Genomic DNA, 14,866 nt, shown 5'->3' with positions numbered 1-14,866 from the left:
TGTTGCTATATACTGATATTGGGGGGGATAGGGGTGGGTGGGGGCTTATGGAGCACTTTATCCAAACGTTCAAAGATGTTGTGTCTATCTTTTTAGGAAGGAGAAATGTAAGGAAATGTGTGAGCTAGAGATGAAGGTTTAGCAAAAGCTCCTGTGTAACACAGGGTTGACCTTTCCATCCTGTTACCACACTATGTTATTGTAGTGCTATTGATGCTGTAATAAAAAGGAATATCTACTGATTTAATGAAGGAATATGTTTGTGGTGAATATTTCTATCCAAACCTACAGGACTTGGATCCACATCAACTGTGTTTTTTTATTAAAGTTACAGAGGTGTAAGAAAATCTCCCATTTTAAGACGAGCTATAAAAACAAGTATCCTGTGCAAATGAACTGACTTACAAACATTAGAGGTCTGTTGCAAATTTGACTTTATTTCTCGAAACTTGAGCCACTGATAATGTGATGCATGTTTTTACTGTTTCAGTGAAAACTAAAGAAATCAATTAAGATACCAAGCAATGATAGAAAAAGCTGATCACATAATTCTCCACACCCCTTAAGGTTCACATCTTCCACCTGTTATAACAAAACAACTGCTATACTGATTAACTAATTGATCTAAAATATAGTTCCCATGTTTTACCCGGATTCTACCGTCTCTAAAGTCACAGTGTGCAGAGAGGTCAGTACAAAAAGGAAACAGGGGGTCACAGGACACCAAGTGGGGGGCTGGGATGTTTCACAATCATTGTGATGTGATAGCTGAGGGATGAGATGGGATGGTTCAATAAATAAATAAATGTGAATGTGCCATGAAATACATAAATGAACCATCAAATAAAAAATGTTTTATTAAGTCCTTTACAGTATCTAAAACCTGATTTCAACAGTAAAAATAGCATAACATTGTAAAATGCACAATAAAAAAATACATGTCGGCTTTAGTTTAGTTATAAAAAAAATGCAATTAGTATTATGAATGAAATAAGTAAATGTCATTCAAGAACATTATTTTTAAAACAAGTTTTACTTTTTTAAGTTGATATGTATGATTTATTTTTTTGGGGTGAAGTAATTATATATATATATATATTTATGTGTATATACATGTGTATATATATATATACATATATATATATATTTATTATTTATTTTTTTTTTTTGGGGGGGGGGGGGTCATAGGCAGAAATGTGTGGAAACCCCTGCTTTACATCATACTTTGTCACAACAGTGAGGACTCTTATCAATGCGTGGATGGGTCAACAGTGGTGTTACTAAAGCTAAAATGATGGCAAAGATCAGATGGAAGCTGTAGAGGAAAGCTGCAGGCATTTCAGGTTGTGGTTTTCGTGTTGCAAAAACTTTTTTCTTTCTCTCTATATATATTTCTGCTCTAAGCAGTTGGAGAATAACAGAGAAGTGTTCTCTTAAGAAAACATTAACGAATCTACAGTAAAACATGGTGGTGGTAGGATACTGCTGTGGGGATGTTTTACTTATGCAAATGTGTCAGAGTAGATTGGAAGGCGAGGGAGCAAAATATATTATTGAAAGAACTGGGGGTATAATAGAATGGTATAAAACAAAACAGATTAATTTTGAAATAGAAATTAGATGGTCACAGATAATCTGAGTAAACTACAATTTATTTTTCAAAAAAAAATGTCATAAAAGAATAATTGTCTTCTATATTTCATTAAATAATACTGAGTCCAAGAGGATAAATGCATTCGCGTGCCACATTTCTAGAATAAATTAAAGGAATTTTCTGTATATTTATAAATATGTTAATGTGCTGCAGCGGATAAAACAAATCTTAGTAAAATATATAAACAATTCTGGCTGTAACATGTCATGTGATTAGGTTCTGCACGTTTACAAGGGATTTCAAAAAGGCCTTAAGAAAAAAAAGACCTCAACTCAATGGTAAAAGTCGATTTTTTTCAACAACCGTTCATTTTCCCCTTAAGAGCAGCGCTTCACATTTCCATTAGCAGATCTCTCCCAGTTCCTTTGGGAAAAAAGTTGCGAGCGTAACACAAAGTTCATCAAAACACTGAAAAACCCCACAGAGTTTGGATTCTCTTGTATTTAATTATTTCTGGTATATGCCTTGAATTTAATTAGTAAAATCAGCCACACACTGATTTACAAATTATTTTATCTATGATTTGACTTTTTATAGTCTATGGTGCTAAAAGATAAAACCTACCTCACTATCGGTGTATTAGTATATCTTTTTTAAATGGGCTTTATATACATTTTCTACACTTTTTGCTCTATAGAAATATCCCCTGAGCTGCTTCAGTGTCAGTCTGGTATACATAGAGTATTAACTGCATATAAAGAGTCTATCCTACCTAGCCTGCACTTACAAATGAGGCTAAATGTGCTGAAAATGAGCTCAGTAATCTTTTGAGCCATGTGCATTTTAATGAAGCGCTCCTCTCTAAAATCTTCCTCTCCAGTTGTTTTGATGCTCTTTGTGCTTCTATGAAAAGTCACAGCCATTAGTCATGTAACCACAATATCAGATATATTATTTCCATGGATATTTTTTCCACAGAGTCTGTGGTCTTAGATTTCAAAACAACAAAAACCTATTGTGGGAACGATGAGGTTTTGTGTTTCTTTTTAAGTGAAACTAAACTTAATAAAAAGCAATTCTTTTTTGGCTCTTTGGTCAGTAAAATATTTTATCTTAGACTTATTTCTACATCGAATAATATAGTAAGTAGGAAAAGATGTTTTAAATTGATGATTTCATATATTTTTATATTTGTATTCTATATCTATAAAAGAGTTGTGAGACCCATGTGGACCTACAGTATGTAAAAAAGAACCCACCCCCCTTTTATGTTATAAATTAATCTTATAAATGAAGTTATGCTTTTTTGTGCATTTTCCCATCCAGGCCTGATTGCTGCCAGACCTGCAGAATTGGCATCATTAAACAGAACATTTCTGACAGTATGAAGTAGGCTAAAATATCTAAAATGTTAAATCATCATGCACTCCAGAATGTCAGTCTGGAGTACATGATTCAATCCTAACAGTGATTCTGGGAATAATGTCATCCGTAGGAGAGTTAGAAGATTAAATCACTGCTGACGAACCTCATAAACACTTATTTCACACAAATAACCAAACAAATCTTTATGATCCTAGAGACTTTGGAAAAGAAATTCATGAGACAGTGGAGACAAAATGGGTCTCATTATATCTAGCATAAAGCGAAACATCTTATAAAGGTGTATGCTTTTTAAACAAATTTCCTTTCTTGTTATAAGTGCATTGAATTTCCACAACAGAATGATGTGCCTGTAATTTATAGTAAAATTTAAAATGAAATACCCGGTCCTAGATAAGTAGAAGATGGCGAGTAGAAGTAAAAGGTACAAGGGAGACCGAGTGATATGTAATGGTTGGAAAGGCTCAATCAAAATGCAGATTTAATCCCAAATTAAGAATGCACATTTAGAATTGAAAATCTACGATCATAGGTTTCCATCCCGTCTTAATGTGGTTTCAAAAATGCTAATCCCATTATACAAATTTTTGTGTTTAGCATAACATACTCCAAAAGACTTTGTGCTTTAATTTCTGCGAAAAAAAGAAAAATCTCAACTTCTGCTCTAAAAATGTAAACTACTTTATGTTTGTCCGTCACCAAAGATTGGAATAAAATTGCTTGATGATGTGATCAAATGTAGACATGTTCAAGGAGTTTAAAAATGTACGCAAAGCACTGCAACAGCAAATACCAGCTTTGATTGCTCAGAATTTACATATGACAAAAAAAATACATATATCTTCGGATACATTTTTAAAAGCTTTTCTTGAAGCCGTAAATGATCAATTATCCAAAAGCAGACAACAGTTTTAGTGTCATCTTCCCTTTTTTAAAAGTCTGCTTGGAGGCGTCTCTGAGAGGTTTCCGCATGAACAGATTGCAGTTATTTCCCCCTTCAAGCGCCTCTTGATGTTCACGCTGCACAGATGTTTCCCTCCCAGGAGAGGTCTTCATATGTCAAAGAAGTGTTCTGCCATTCATTTTCATTTGCCGTGGTTACAGAGCAGGAGGCACAAATTGATGAACACCATTCGTCTTGTGCCCGTACTTGTGAGAGACCTCTGGAGTCGTCCACACAGTGAATTCCATCATCCACGGAGACGAGGACTGTCTGATGACGTTCACAGAGATGGTCCAAATGATGGCTCCAAATTATACACTGCAGACATTTTTTTTCTTCCAACAGAAAAATAAATCCCTTTCTGATGTCCCCTTTTCACTGCTTCAGGCAGTGTTGATGTGAGCGCAGGCAGGTGCTTTAAGTAAACACATCCTTTACCAACACAGAAAATATTACCATCTATCATTCAAGCAGCAGAAAGAGCCATTTATGAGCAGCAGACCGGCCTGGACTCAGCATCACTGTCAATGTGGAGCAAACAGCACTAGACTTGATGAAAGCAAGAAACCTCATATATAAGCCAGCTGCAACACAATGATGTTGGCAAACATGTTTGGACTGTAAAATCTGGTTAATTAAATGTGTTATACAGTATTATAATTATTCAGATGCTTAATGTTGCTTTTTAGTGCAGAAATCATAGTTATTCCTGTGTTGGTCTGTTGTTCAGGAAGGTGAACCTTTACAAGACACAGTCATTAGTAACTTTAGCTAACACCCGTTCATAATAATATCAGTTCACAGAGGTGAAGGACAGACATATCTGGCAGGTACAGTATAGTTGGCTCACAACTTTGACCAAAGTTTTGACTTTGGCCAGCTGTTTATTTCAACATTATACACCTGCTCTTATAGGTTTGCCTATACCTTTCTCCCCACGGCATGATTCTGCCACCACTGTGCTTCATGAATTTTGCATGATGTCAAAGGCCAGTGTCTAGGTTGTGTGTTTATCTGTTTTACCGCCTTTGACTGTCGGTTTTGTCTTGCTTGCTGGAGCTCATCTTGGTCCAATCAGGAAATGTTTTTCCTACTCATAGATTGGTATCAGATTTCTTCCTAGATTGTTACCTCTTGATGTTTACCTCCACAAAAACTGTCTGTCCCTCTGTCTGTCCAGGAATCCAGTTCTCCCCTTTATTCAAAGGAGACTCAGAATCCCTTCTGTAAATCTCCTCCGCACTTCTCTGGTCGCTCCTTCAGATAAACTGTTTCAATCTTCCTGATCATAAATCATAAAGGCTCTTTCTTCACCGTCATCATCATAATTAGCCCTCAACAGCTTTCCACACATATCTCTCTGCCTCAGTGTCAATCTAGGCTCCTCCCCTGAACCTAGATGGTATATCATGTACATTTTTTATACTCTGCTGTTGTCCTTAATTGTTGCCTGGGTGTTTAATAATTATGACACTTTCTTCACCACACTGCTTTGGAGCAAGAAGGTCCTGTTCATTCAATCCCTGGTTAAGTATCTTGTTCCTTCTGTGCATGCAAGGGTTTCTCTCCAAGCCTTCTCACACAGTCCAAAATCATGACCTTTAGGTTAACTGTGACTCTAAATTGACCTTGAATGTATCTGTGTTGCCCTGGTGATCTGTACTGGATATACTACGTCCATAAAGTGCTGGAGATTGGCCCCTGAAAACCTGATGGACAATCAAGGAAATGAAAAGCATGTCACTGGCATTAGTGCTGTTTGCAAATGCAAACCATATTCTAAGAAAATGATTTAAAATAACATCTTTGGTAGAAGGTTTAAAGAAGATTTTGCTGAATACAAACAATGCAATTAATCCATAGTCTTTCTCTGTCTCTCAGAATCCGTTATCATACTAGTTTTCACAGTTTAACAGAGAGAGAGCAGGCATCTAATCCAAATTCATATTCAAAATTTAATTTAAAAAAATCATATCATGATCCCAAAGGGAAATTAAATGAAAAACAAAACAACAGATTATTTATCTTTATTTATCAAGTGTTTACATCTCTGCATGCATAAGACTGAATGAATCCTCAGAGTGAAGAAATATTACATTTCTTCACCAAGATAATTTTTTCACAATTATAAGCTTTAGCTGCAGAGAATTATGAGCTATTTGGCTTTTAATGATTCAATATAATCAGTGAGAGCCACAGCACAAAACTCCCATAAAGTTACAACTCCCACAGAGTTACAACTCAAACAAACCCATGCTGCTTAAATTTAGCTTTCCGCCCATGTAATAGTTACAATCCGACAACCCGATTTAGTCCCACTGCAACATATGCTTTAACTGTTGGATGTGATTCATAGCAAGCATTTTTTATTCTCTGAACACTGGCAAACATTAAGGGAGCTTCTGCTTATGTGGCTGCCAGTTGCTTCAATAACATTCCCCCAGGGTAGATTTCAATCCTGTTAGTGCCTCATGTAATGGTAATGAAAATGCAGGATGGAAGCGGTTATGTAAAGGCTCCATAACGGAGCATATTAGATGATATGAAAGAGGAAAAACAGCCTTGTAGCCGACTGAAGTGAATCCTGAGTATTCCAGCAGAATTTGGTTTGTAATGAAACGAGTCCTTCTTTCTCAGTGGGCAGCTGAATGAGTGTGTTGTCTCTGCGGTGTAACAGTGACTCAGCCCTCTGTCGTCTCTCACTGCCTCGGTTGTCTGACCTGATTGATTGAACGCTGTCAGACTGCGAGACATGAACTGTATTCAAGTTTCACTGAACATTTTCAAAAGGAAGAATAATAATATTCATGTTCCAGCTGTTAGATGCCAAAATGAGGCCTCAGAAGTTAAAAGTGCTCAATTTTCCTTCCTTCATTATCAACAAGTCCAGTCAATCAATTTTCAAATTCCTGTAACTCTTGTGCTGAAAATCTTGAAGCTGATCTTATTATTTAAATTGATTAACGTGGAACCTACAGATCGGCTCTGTTGGTTTTAATCTTAATTATTCAGTAGAAGTGGACAAAAGATCACAAAATAAAGGCAGCAATATATTTGGTTGTTTTTCCTTATATTTGTCATCATAATACTTTTTTATTTTTTATTTTAAGCACTTTGAAGATCTAATTTCTAGCATGTTAAACAAGTGTTATTTTACTTTGTCTTAGTAATTATTTCAAATGACAAAAAAAAACTACCGACTTTTTCCGCACCACATGCTTGATTATATAGAAATCTAATTTAGTTAAACATAAAAACCTGTTGGCTCGTTGACATTAAAGCAAAAATATGCCTATAGCTTCAGAAATTGGCTTTTTTTTCACTTTTAAACATAAGATTGCAGAGCTGATTTGCACTTTGGACATGAGACTAAATTGAGCTTTACTGAATTTCATTGATCTCACATTGGAGAAATTAACTCTCTGCATTTAACCCATCACCCTGGGGAGCAGTAAGCTGCCATTGTGAGTCACCCCAGGAGTCTTGCTCAGAGACCCAGATGGGAGGCTGTGGGAGAGGAACTCAAACTCAGAACCTCAGGATTCCAAGCTCTATGCCCTAAACACTAGGCCTCCCAGTTGGGAGAAAAGGTTACAGATTTAACTGGACCGAGAGCAGAAGACTGCAGACCTGAGCTGGGACTGGAACCTGGGATTATTAGAAGATACTAGACTTCACTTAAATTTCTTCATACAAACAAAACCACTTGACTTGAACATATGGCAAAGGAATTTAGTTGAAAATCTCAAAGGTATAGTGGAGGATTTTAACAAATTTTTTAAAGGACCCGGCCTCTCCACTTTTAAAAATAAATGCACATGCACAGCCCTGTAACCGCTCCTGTGAGAGAATGCCTTCTAAACCCATATGAGAGCATGCACACGCCCATTTCTCCTCGTGTACGCTCTGTTAAAAAGTTCCAAAAGAAGATTTGCTATTTTTTCACTATGTCACACTCACCAGTGGTGCGTGTAAAATGGGGATGAGCACATAGGACAGCCTTACATAAAAATATTTAGCGCCTTTATTTCTCTAAAGGAAAACTGTCCAGATAGCTTCCTACTAAATATAAGATATTAAACCTCTGATCGATCCACAGAACCAACGTTCATAATTCTAAAATTAAAATAGAAATAAAATCTTCTTAAAAAACACAGACTACCAAGCTAACGTCAGCATATATTAAATCATATATAAATATCCAACCAACCTTTTTCTAACCTTAGCCTGTTTCCCAAAACACTGTATTTGAACAAAAATGGCAAATAAACCTCCATCATGTTTTCTCACTTTGAAAATTTATTTTTCTTTTTATCATAAATGCATACATGTTTAAAGGAAAAGCATGAATAAATAGCTATAATATTTCAAGGTCTGTCTAAGACAGTCATATAACAAACATTTTCCAACATAATTTTTATTTTTTTTTATGCTCAGTAATTCATATATTTGCTTATACTGCAGTGAAATAATTTAAATACCTACTGTAACCTAACAGTATTATAAAGTTGAGAGGAGAAAGATAAATTTACTGTTTTATTGTCATTCATTTTGAAGGCCATCATTATAATAAATAATGCTTTAAGGCACAATACAAATCATATGGCAGTGGTGGGATTTTTTAAAAGCGGTTCTTTTTCCTTTGGGCTTTTTTCAGTGATTCTAAGTTCATTAGATGCAAAGTAAAGAATGTGTCAATGAAAATGGCTGCCGACCAACAGGCTTCATGTCTGAATGGTATAACTAATTTACACAGTTAGGAGGCTTTCTATCTCAAGGAGAACAAACGAGATTAATAAAAAAACAATGGCTCATACAGACTGCTTGCTTGATCTCAAAGGTTGGTTTTCTTTATAAAGAACAATTGAAATTTAGTGATTAGATCATATATTTATTCTAAACGGTGCTTTATATTGTAATTGGTCATTCACATCTCTGCTCATGCAGGTCTGTAAGGATCAAACTAAAGTTAGTGAAAGAAAGTTAGGATTAAAGCAAATTTGGAAAGAAATAAAGTAAAATTTGAGAAGAAATTGAGTAAAGATGTTCTACCAAAGAGGCCAAATGATCACAGCTCTCTTCATTACGTAAGCTGCTGATTGTGTGACTTTATTTGCATAAAAAAAGAACCCAAAATAAACAACTATATGTCACTATCATTAATTCACACGTTTTATTTTATTAAATTGCACTTCTTGGACTGTTTAGCAGCATGGCTTTGATTTAATCTGAAACTGGATGAAAAAAACCCCCTGATATTTATCTTATATGGTTTTCTTATAGAGTCACAATGATGCAAGAAACTTCTTCAGCCTTTAATATCAAACATGAGAGTGAAAGTGTTTTCCTCCATCATAACAGCTGCTGAATTCACAAATAAGAAGAGGGGCCATAACAATGAAGGATAAAAATATCATTAGTATTCACCACTTTCATTGTATCTTTCCCCAAGTGAATACTTCAGCTGGATGCTGTAGAGAACAGGTGTGAAGATGCCAGACATAAAGCGCAGAGATACACGCCGAATTCTGAATTACTCAGCCTTGTTCTTTAATTGATTTCTGCTTTTGAAATTTTCTGTAATCCTCCATCGATGTTTGCTGTGAGAGGAGAGGAATTCCTTTTCTGCAGGAAATAAATTAGACAGCAGCGAGGGATAAAACGGATGTTTGAGGACACACGTGAAGAGTGCGGAACCGTAATGAGACAGGTCTCACAACGCCACGAGACATCTCATCTGATTGGCTTAGCTCAACCGCCAGCGAAGGCCTGCCAGGCTTGTTTGGAAGTGAATTTATTCCATTTTGTTGTAATGTGATGGAAATGACCAGGCCTTTCTGGCCTCAGGGAGAGTGCATTATTGAGAAGGGGAAGTGCAGCAAGATTGGTGTGTTTGGCAAAAAGAGAGAAAGCAGACAGAGGGGAAAAAAATCACCTGAAAGCCATTAAATTAAATGACCATTTTATTTCTGGGCTGTAACTGTGTTTTTTTGTTGAACAAATATATGAGCTAAAAATGCCTAGGAAACCATTTATAAAACAGAAAATCAACACAAAAAACAGTCGAACACACAAAGGCTAATTATTATAACAAAGGCTATTTTCTTTTGGACTTGAAGGAAGCAAGGAGGTCAATGAGGAAATGAATACTAATCACATCCACTGCTACTTGGGTTTGTTCAAATACAAGCAGTTTCTAAAACTTGCAGTGAATATTTAGTTTATACAATAGTACTTAATATCTAGTGAATAGGCGTTTAGATTAAACCCTACTTTAGGGCTGCAACTAATGATTATTTTTTTGATTAATCGATTGATAAACGATTCTTTAAGAGAAGACTTTTTTTAAGAGATTAAACCAGATAAAGCTCAAACTTTTCCACTTGAGGAGTTCTGGATAGAGCATATTGACAGATAGTTTGTTTTAATCTTAAATGCAATATCTTTGGTATGATTACGGCTCTAAGTGTGTTTCTTTGTCAGCTAGAGGTTTGTTTTTAAGAGTCTCTATTCTCCAGTTGACGATAAATCGATTACTAAATTAGTTCAAGATTATTTCAATAATCAATTAATCACGATTAATCTGATTAATCGTATCAGCCATATATCTTACTTAAAGCTGAAGTTTATTTCCTATCTTTGGGATTATCTTACTTTAGCTCTAGTTTAAGGGTTCTCAGAGATCTCCGTCAGAAAAAGTGGTCTTGCTTATTTTCAGAGGATTGTTCCTGTTGTTGACAGTCCCCCACAAAGTTCAGTACTGAACAAAATACTGTTACTTTTGTCAGGTGTTTTTACACAATAGAACAACTGTATTTGAAATTAGATTTGGTTTTTTTTGTTTTTTTTTTTTAGAAAAAGAACAACAAAACTTAAAATACAAAGATGCTTTTAGTTTTATACACAAAGTAACCAACATTATTTCCCATCTTTTCCATCTACAACGGCTTTAACTCTTCTGAGGAAGGCCTTCCAAAAGGTTCAGGGCAATTTATTTTTCCAACGGTGAGTCAGATTCAGCTCAAACAATCATCCAAAAGGAGATCTGTTGGGTTGATGTTAGGATTCAGTGCCGGTGTAGCGACCAGATCTGTTCGAGGCCCCTGCCCCTTCTTATGACGTCAATATATGGCAACTCCACTCGGACAAACTGTATTGCACCCGTTTCTTAAGGATCAAATGTCTATCGGAGTCTTAAAATATTCTTACCTATATTTGCTATTATTTTACATTTAATTTGCGAACTAAAGTAGCCGATAGTAGAAAACAATCATTCTCAGTCTTGAAGGAAAGTACTGCGTTCTAAGATTGAGCTCTGCCATTTGACAAGGGGACAAAGTCTCAGCTTATTTTTATTCTTTTTATTAAAATCTGAGGGCAGAGGAGGACAAATGGAACATCTTAATAAATGACTTTTGTAGATATTGCAGACAAATAAAACTATTATTTTACTTGTAGAAAACGAACAATTGTTGTTGACACGAATTTAAAAGTAGTGTAGCTTAATATGGCTAACTTACTGAGCTAAAAGAGGCCAACTTGTTGGCTACTGAACACAGCTAGACACAGCGCTACCCAGCCCTCCCCTTTAAATTATGGTCCTGCAATTAATTTGTTCACCATAAACAGATTTTTTTCTGTTTTGTTATCGATCAGGTAAAACTCAATCTATCACTAGACATGCTAACACGTGCTTGATGTTATCATCGTTGTCTGGGCAACCACTATGTTTTACATCATTTGGCGACATTCAGCCAATCATGTAGCGCAAAATTACTGGCATGCACAGGACCCGAGCAGATCTGGTACCTACACTGGCTGGGCAAGGTATTCAACACCAAACCCACTCATCCATGTCCTTGCCCAAATGGCGAAAAAGACAGTTTAAAGGCAAAAATTGTTCCCAAAAAATCCCACACCTCCCACATGTTGAGCATGGTGGTTGTTAGGTCATGGTTTGGGCCCATTTTTCAGCCACAGGATCCAGGCACCTTACAACCTTGAACTTCTTTATAACCAAAAGATTCAGAGGTTAGTGAGAGTCCATGCTTCCTACAGCTGGAATTTAGTCCAAATTGGTGAGGCAGTGGATCATAAAAGAAAATCAAATAATGTATGGCTGAAAAAGGAGCCTTTAAAATGAACCAGAACTCGATACAAACTACTGTGGTGAGAAATGGTGTAAAAAAAAATAGTGTAAAGACCCTTGGGCCGGCTGTAGATGTATAAATGAAGCATTAAGTTTCATCACTTAATTTACAAAGAGCAAACTGCTCTGCTCTTTACCGCCATTTATTCAACAGCTTTAGCTTCTTTGTTCATTTTAAAATGAAACATGCCTCTACTTCATCACATGATCTATCTTTTTTGACTCATGAAACGCAGATAAATCGCCTGGTTAGTTGTGTACTAAACCTAAATGACCAGAAATATGGGAGGACTGGAACAAATTAAACAGAGTGAAGACTCAGTAAAACAGTACTTAACTTTTACCATGACATTTTTATATTACTTAATATGTTGAATCAGGATTTGATCAGTTTTTTTTTTTTTACCCGTAGTACTAAGCAGTCAAATCAGAGAAATGCTTTTCCCACCTTTCAAACTCAGACCAAAACAATCAAATTTGACACAAACTCAAGCACTCTCATTTATTCACATTATACTCAAGAGATAAATACAATCCTTAACATGGCGTCATGATATACAGACAAATCAGCTGGTCCAACTTCACACAATTAGTTCCTTCATGACGTTCAAATATCCACACCGAAACGCTACCTCCTTCGAGACCCATTACGTTCACTCCCATGCTATTAAATATTTATAAAATACTATTTAAATACCCGAAAGGTGCCAAAGATTTCATTTAACAAGGACATTCAACACAGAGCATAAAAGAGAGACAAACACCTTGCAGTACAGCGGGAATGCAGGTTTTAGAAAATGTGAATTATTTCAAAAACCTGCATTAAAGGATAATGCAACACAAGTAAAAGAGTTGGTATGATGAGGAGTTGTGCATAAAATCAAAAAAGGGGGAAGAAAAAAAGGAAAATTAAAAGTTGCAGATGTTTACACATCTGTTTTGCCAGTGTTTTAATCATATTGCACAGCTAATTAATAAAATACGACAGTATTTTTCATGTTACCTTCATCTGCAGACACAATCAGGTAAAAGAAAGCAGCATCAGACACAGATCTAAATACAACCTCCTCCAAATGATTTGCTTGGATAAGAAAAGGGTAAAAAAAAAAAAAAAGGTAACCCTGGAAACGATAAAAATCTAAAATAAACTAAGAAAAAAATAAAAAGAATCCAGCAGAATCCAGTGACTCTTGACGTTCTCAGCGTGACGTGACCGGCCGCTCCTCCTATTTTAACTTAATTATTTCCTGCCCTGTTTCCATGGCAGCTCAGAGCAGGTCAGGCAGGATGAGGCCCGGAGGTTTCGGCTCCACGCAGTTGATCCAGAAATTGGCACAGCTGGCGTGGTACTGGTGGCCCCCGTACAGCAGCTTGAAGTTGTCCGTCTCAGAGTTGAAAGCCTGATGGACATAAAGGGGGGAATGTTAAGGACCCTGAAGCACAGGAGGAGAAAAGGAGAAGGATCATGTCTTACAACTACACCCTCTAAATGTTGATTTCACAGGTAGCCCTCATAAGGGAATCCTCCAACATGAAGGTGAAAGCATATTTTCATGGCAGTTTGTCAGCAGAAAAAACCTGACCATCATCCTGTTTAAAAATGGAAGAGAAAGTAAGGAGCCTTGGTGAAGGACAGCACTCTAATAATTAACCTTCTGGTGCTTTTTCTTGTATTTGTGGTTTTGAATTTTTTTGACTATTCATGCTGTGCAATGGATTACAGTGAGTGGCAAAGGTCTTAATACCTCTTTAACTTTTGCACATTAAGACAATAAAAAAAAAAAAAAGCAAATCTATTTTATTCTGATGTTATAAACAACTACACATTTTCATTATGATTGATACAATCAAAGAAATGCTTTAGATCAAAGCTCATTAAAATGCAGGAACGGCCAAGACAAAGTGCGGACCCAAATCTAATCAGAATCTGTGGAAAGGCTCTTCAGATGTTCCTAATGACTTATTGATGTTATGAAAAAGAGAAAAAAAAGCAAGGCCATCAATGTGAAAAGCTAACAGATTTTTTTAAAAAGGACTTTATGTTGCAGTTACAACATAAAGGCAGCTCTACAAAGTCTAGACTAAGACGGTGGAATAGAAACACACATTGCACTTTTTAGGTTTCTATTTGTGTGGAAACAAAAAAAAAATGTTTTTCTTTCTCTAAACAACTGTGTCCCAAAAGAATCGCAATGAAACAAAGAGTTTGTTTAAAGCAACTAAATGTGGAGGTTAGATTGTGTATAGCTGCACTGCTAAGGAGAGAACCTACAGAAGTCCCTGTATCACGTGAACCTAACCAACTCAATCACAGTAATTTGCTTTTCCATCCACCCATTCATTTTACGTCACGCTTATCCCAAGCAGGGTCGCGAGGGGTGCTGATCTGCCCATCTCCAGCTGTCTATGGGCGAGAGGCGGGGTTCACCCTGGACAGGTCGCCAGTCCATCACAGGGCAGCACAGAGACAAACAACCATTCATGCACACTAACGCCTAAGGAGAATTTAACAGTCATGTTTTTGGACTGTGGGGGAAAGCCAGTGTACCCGGAGACAACCACGCATACTGAGGGAGAACATGCATAATCCATGCAGGTTAGATCCCGGGCCAAGAATCGAACCCGGAACCGTCTTGCTCCAAGGCAGCATTGCTACCCACTAACCAGCCCCATTTGCTTTTCCCAGCAGGATAAATGATTCACAGTGTTTTTAAGAGCTAATCCTTGTTTTGTTCATCTTTTATAATTATGCAGCAGCCTAGTAATGAAGCACAAACAGCTAGAACTGTATTCCAGC

General features: G+C 36.5%; 1 protein-coding gene across 10 annotated transcripts in view; it reads right to left on the bottom strand.

Moving 5' to 3' along the window:
• Positions 1 to 12,557: 12,557 nt before the first annotated feature.
• The window catches only part of synrg (synergin, gamma), a 56,015-nt gene continuing 53,706 nt past the window's right edge, over positions 12,558 to 14,866 (bottom strand). For all 10 annotated transcript variants that reach the window (XM_038303322.1, XM_038303325.1, XM_038303324.1 and 7 more), the window contains one exon: positions 12,558 to 13,469. In XM_038303322.1, the coding sequence (XP_038159250.1) occupies positions 13,338 to 13,469 (132 nt within the window). In that variant the 3' untranslated portion in view covers positions 12,558 to 13,337. The remainder of the gene's footprint in view (positions 13,470 to 14,866) is intronic.

Source organism: Cyprinodon tularosa, unplaced genomic scaffold (genome assembly GCF_016077235.1).
Source record: "Cyprinodon tularosa strain WSP-4 unplaced genomic scaffold, ASM1607723v1 ctg51, whole genome shotgun sequence".
In the NCBI taxonomy this organism is placed as follows: domain Eukaryota; kingdom Metazoa; phylum Chordata; class Actinopteri; order Cyprinodontiformes; family Cyprinodontidae; genus Cyprinodon; species Cyprinodon tularosa.
The sequence above is the reverse complement of the archived record's forward strand: the minus strand, read 5'-3'. Positions and strand labels throughout refer to the sequence as shown.